This window comes from Petromyzon marinus, unplaced genomic scaffold, assembly GCF_048934315.1.
Source record: "Petromyzon marinus isolate PM22_M1 ecotype Great Lakes invasive population unplaced genomic scaffold, UKy_Petmar_22M1.pri1.0 PM_G_Scaffold_4, whole genome shotgun sequence".
Taxonomy (NCBI): Eukaryota; Metazoa; Chordata; class Hyperoartia; order Petromyzontiformes; family Petromyzontidae; genus Petromyzon; species Petromyzon marinus.
The window spans coordinates 688442-694174 of NW_027422983.1; the positions used below are offsets into that span (position 1 = coordinate 688442).

At 45.8% G+C, this 5733-nt stretch overlaps 1 protein-coding gene across 1 annotated transcript; it reads left to right on the top strand.

Moving 5' to 3' along the window:
* The first annotated feature begins 215 nt into the window (after positions 1-215).
* On the top strand, positions 216-2883 carry LOC142916523 (uncharacterized). The gene has a single exon (XM_076061653.1). It carries the CDS (start codon positions 226-228, stop codon positions 1543-1545), a length of 1320 nt encoding a protein of 439 aa, XP_075917768.1. The 5' UTR covers positions 216-225; the 3' UTR covers positions 1546-2883.
* Positions 2884-5733: the final 2850 nt, after the last annotated feature.

The following is a 5733-nucleotide window of genomic DNA, read 5'->3' on the forward strand; positions in this document are numbered from 1 at the left end:
TACGAGGGCTTCCAGGCATGTTTATAACCATTTTCCCTCTCATTGTGTGCCACAACAGCCCGTGTGATGAACTTTTGAAACTTTTTCACTATATCATGAATATATGAATAAGTAAAGACGTGTAAGTGATATGTGACTGTGTATATTTGCATTCCTCTGTGCCTCGATACTGACGTGTAGATGGTGTGGATATGCTTTTTTCTGTTTGCAGCTGATGCTGGTCTGATGGAGCAAAGGCAGTCAGCACAGCAGCTTGGTACAACAAGCGACCAGCGTGCATACAGCACGGATCGGACTGTAAATTTTACACAGCACCAGATAACTCGCACAGGAGAGAAACCCTTCAAGTGTAGTGTGTGTAACAAGGCATTTGCATGGCCATCAGTTCTTCAGAAACACCAGAGAACACACACAGGAGAGAAACCTTTCAAGTGCAGTATGTGTTTGAAGGCATTTTCATGCTCATCTGCTCTTGTAACACACCAGAGAACACACACAGGAGAGAAACCCTTCAAGTGCAGTGTGTGTGTGAAGGCATTTTCATGCTCATCTGCTCTTGTAACACACCAGAGAACACACACAGGAGAGAAACCCTTCAAGTGCAGTGTGTGTGGGAAGGCATTTTCAGATTCGTCTAATCTTAAAACACACCAGAGAACACACACGGAAGAGAAACCCTTCAAGTGCAGTATGTGTGTGAAGGCATTTTCAAAGTTGGTTGCTCTTGTAACACACCAGAGAACACACACGGGAGAGAAACCCTTCAGGTGCACTCTGTGCGGGAAGGCGTTTGCACAGTCACCAAATCTTCAAGCACACCAGAGAACACACACGGGAGAGAAACCCTTCAAGTGCAGTGTGTGTGGGAAGGCATTTTCACGGTCATCTGCTCTTAAAACACACCAGAAAACACGCACGGGAGAGAAACCCTTCAAGTGCACTGTGTGTGGGAAGACATTTTCAGATTCATCTACTCTTAAAACACACCAGAGAACACACACAGGAGAGAAACCCTTCAGGTGCAGTGTGTGTGGGGAGGCATTTTCACGGTCATCTGCTCTTGTAACACACCAGAGAACACACACGGGAGAGAAACCCTTCAAGTGCACTGTGTGTGGGAAGGCATTTTCACGATCATCTGCTCTTAAAATGCACCAGAGAACACACACGGGAGAGAAACCCTTCAAGTGCACTGTGTGTGGGAAGGCATTTTCAGATTCATCTGCTCTTATAAAACACCAGCGAACACACACAGGAGAGAAGCCCTTCAAGTGCACTGTGTGTGGGAAGGCATTTTCAGATTCATCTACTCTTAAAGCACACTGGAGAACACACACAGGAGAGAAGCCCTTCAAGTGCACTCTGTGTGAGAAGGCATTTGCACAGTCAGCAGTTCTTCAAAGACACCAGAGAACACACACGGGAGAGAAACCCTTCAGGTGCAGTGTGTGTGGGAAGGCATTTTCACGGTCATCTGCTCTTAAAACACACCAGAGAAGTCACACAGGCATCAGAAAATCCACAAGGAGCGGAGTCGCAGTCTGAAATCATCTTGTGAAAGTCAAAGTGCTGTGATCAGCCCATCCCTCATGAAACAAAAACCAGAATAAAATCCCAGCTTGGACACTTTTAAAGGTATCAAGGTGAAATATGAAGAGGTGATGGTGAAATGTGGTGAAGTGATAGTGAAGAGCGAAAATATGACGGTAAAATGTGAAGATGAAGATTCACCGCCAAAATGGGACCTTCACATCGATGGAGGCAACGTGAAGCAGGAGGAGAATTCTGACTGTGAGGCAGAGCGAGGAAACTCCCAGCAGTTTGTGGAAGTGGAGGTGTGGCTGGACTTCTTCGACAATACAAAGTCAAATGGAGACCAGTTAGTCGATGTGTAAGCTTGAGACAATGAAGCTCCAATAGATTCACCTTTGTCAACTTGCAGAGTAAGAGCGGCCAGTATTTGTGGACCTGTGGCTTGGCTAGATCTCTAACCCGGAGCGAGAGTCAATAAGCTCCCAAGCATTCACTATGTTATAATATTTGCATTTATACGGTGCTTGCTTAATTGCCTCAGCAATTCGGAGTTTTGTATCATATCGCATCTCAAACACTCGAAGAGCATCCCCAAGTAGCAGCTGCCCCTGTGTGGCACAAGGTGGTGGCCCTGCACCAGCCTGCATGTGGACAAGAGCCTGTCAGTAGGGGGCGATGATTGATGTGTCATCTCAGTTGTGTAGTTTGTAGGTAATGTTTAGAATTTGCAAAATTTTGACTCAGACGCCAGCATGCAATGGCTTACTCGTTTTGAATGACACAATAGTTTGTTTACATACACTGTTAAGCAGATGGTGTATTTTTTTAAAAATAGCTTCTTGTTAATACGATGTAACGTGATGCAGTCAATTTCGCTGCAGTAATTCAATGTTAATATGCCCGTCAATAATTTAGAATACTTGTCTGATTGTGTGCGTACATGTAACGTTTTGTCTCTGAGGGTCAAACATTGAATAAGTGATGTTAGGACAAAGTGTGTGTGTTTGAAAGTAACCTGTACAGAGAACTCGGGTGAGACCCGTTGTTCTTGTGATACAGGTCAAAGGGTACTTTTGTGTTTCACGAAGCGTCTGCTTCTGGAGCAACTCATTATCTTTTAAATAGGGAGCACGCTCGGATCATTCATCAGTTACAAGGCATACCACTTGAAAGTTACACGAATTGTAGTTTTGTCTTATGTGTTGACGTAGATTTTGTCTAACTGGGACTAGAAATGCTCCTTGCTGATTCACGTCTGGATGTTCGTTACCTATCGGTTGAAGCAAACCCCACTGCTGTTGTTGAGACGCTGTGCACCATTTAATGGTCCAACACATTGAAGGCCTTCAGGCCAGGAAAGTCACAACATTTGCACACGAAGGACGCATTCACGCAAGTACCCCATGCTCCGTTTTGAAGTTTTAAAATGAAACATCTTTGAATTGTGTTGTGTTTTGAATTAGATCATTTTATTTCTTCATTAAAAGCTTGTATCAATTTACACCTGGAAGACTTCATTGAAAAGGACATTTCGTGTGAATTTTCTCTCGTCATTAAGTAGATGGCCTTGCCGGGGGTTCGGACACACAGTGTACACACACACACAGTGTACACACAACAACAACCGCCATTCGCCACTAAGTGGCGGTGACGTCACCACGACGCTTGTGCCAGGCTATGTGCACCCTGAGGCCACGTGAAGTGTCGAACGCCCGCTGGCAGGAGGTCACGGGGCAGACCCAGGTGCCACGGGTCGACTGAGATGACTGGCTGATGCACCACCTGTGCCCCCTACTGTGCCAACCTGCTGTGCTTTAGCCACCCGGCGCTCCACTCGTTCTGAGCGTCGCTTCTCCGCCCTCCGTTGTTGTTGGAGGGCGACTGCCTCCAACTGCCCAGTAGCATCCTTCACGAGCCTCCTCCATAGAGGCCGATCTTGACACCGCTGGTACCAGTCATCGGCAAGTCCACTCAGCTCCACGTCCTCCTGTACCACATCACTCCATCTCTTCTCTAGCCCGGGCCGCGCCCGCTTAGCCCCCTCAATCCGGCCAAACAAAAGCTGTTTCGGCATGCGGTGGCTGGGCATGCGGGCTACATGACCCAGCCATCGCAGCCTTGCCTGCCGGAGGAGCTCACCGATGGGACCCTGCCCAGATCTTTCAAGGATTTGTGAGCTCCTCACACAATCCAGTCTGGTTAAACCCAGGATGGATCGTAGGCAGGCCAGCCTAAATGTTTATAACCGGCGAAGATGTTCCATTAGGGGGGTCCACGTTTCGCAAGCGTAGAGAAGGGAGGGAATGACCGTGGCCGAGAAGACCTGAAGCTTAGTGCGGAGCGACAGACCAGGTAGCTTCCCCACAGCGTTACGCAACTGATGCAAAGATATTGCCGCTCGACTGATTCGGAGGGAGACCTCTGCTGTTAAACTGGAGCCAGTCATAAGCACACTGCCCAGGTATGGGAAACTCTCCACTCTCTCCACAACTGCCCCATCACCGATTGGGAGTTGTGGGGGTGGAGTGTCCGATGGTACAAAATACCCAGGCAGGTGCTTAGTTTTGGTGGGGCTGATGGTAAGGCCCCACCTCTTAGTGGCACGCTCCAGTCTCAGCAGCAGCGTCTCCAACTCCTCCTCTGTGTACACACACACAGTGTCACACACACAGTGTACACACACACAGTGACACACACAGTGACACACAGTGACACACAGTGTATACACATAGTGTACATACACAGTGTACACACACAGTGTATACACACAGTGGCACACAGTGCACACACGCAGTGTATACACATAGTGTACATGCACACACAGTGTACACATACAGTGTACACACACACAATGTATACACATAGTGTACATACACACAGTGTACACACACAGTGTACACACAGTGTATACACAATAATGTCCACGTTGTTGTTGCTGAGCTCACACCCCAAGGGAGGGAGCAATGGAAAATGAATCTAAATCAACTTAAACTGGCTACCATGAGAGATTCGTTCATGAGGCCATTCACATATACAAGCACAGAGACAATTTCAACCGAGAAGATGGATTCTGGCTTAGTAACCATTGGAAAGATGTTTTAAACCATTTCCGTTCTTAATTAATTGTATTTTACGATGACCTTCAGACCGCAGCTCTTTCGCTGGCATTGACTCTTAATACCTCTCACACCACGGCTAATGGTATGGTTTACAACATGGAGTATAACAACGCCTCGCAGCTGTCTCTCTCCCCCTTCTCTGTTCCGACCATGGATGAACTCGTCCGTCTGAACGGGACCCGTAGCTATCCGTGTTGCTAAAGTTGAGGGTAAGAATCCACCCATTTTTCGCCATATAGCATTGTGATATATAACGACTTATTGTTGGTAGCTTAGCAGATTGGAGAATATAGAGTTTATTGATAACATTGAGGTAATTTATATTTTAGTATTTTTTATTGGTTCACTATATAGTATTCATTATATATTGTATTGTATACCCAGTTACTGTGAATAGCTCAGATGTGTAGGCCTTAACTTCAACATAGCCATTTCTGTGACCAGTCACAAGCTAATCACTCAGTTATTTCAATGCTAAATTCGCCTAGTTATTTCAATGCTAAATTCTCCTGTTTGATTTGTACTAGGTGCCTCGGTGAATGTATATGCTCTGACTTTAACATAGCTATTTCTGTGACCAGTTACAAGCTAATCACTCAGCTATTTCAATGCTAAATTCTATGCTAATTCCTTTGTCAAGGAGTGCCTCTGCGGATGTGTATACTTTAACTTAGCTATTTCAATGCTAAATTCTACGCTAATTCCTTTGTCAAGGGGTGCCTTTGCGGATGTGTTTGCTTTAACTTTAACATAGCCTTTTCTGTGACCAGTCACAACCTAATCACTCAGCCATTTCAATGCTAAATTATATGCTAATTCCTTTGTCATGGTGCTTTGTTTCTTCTCACACAGCTTAAAGGTCGTGATCTCAGCGTGGCTTTCTCGCTCCAGCGCTGTCCTCCAGACAGTCTCGTCCCCTTCACCTGATGAAGGCCGCTTGTGTTGTGGCCGAAACGTCGTGAGAATATTATTGTGTTATTTTATTTTATCAATTTATTATTTTATTCTCATTCTACGTGACTTTACCGAAAGAACCAAAGAAGATGAATCCTTGCAGTCACGAAAGCTTTAAATCGAAATT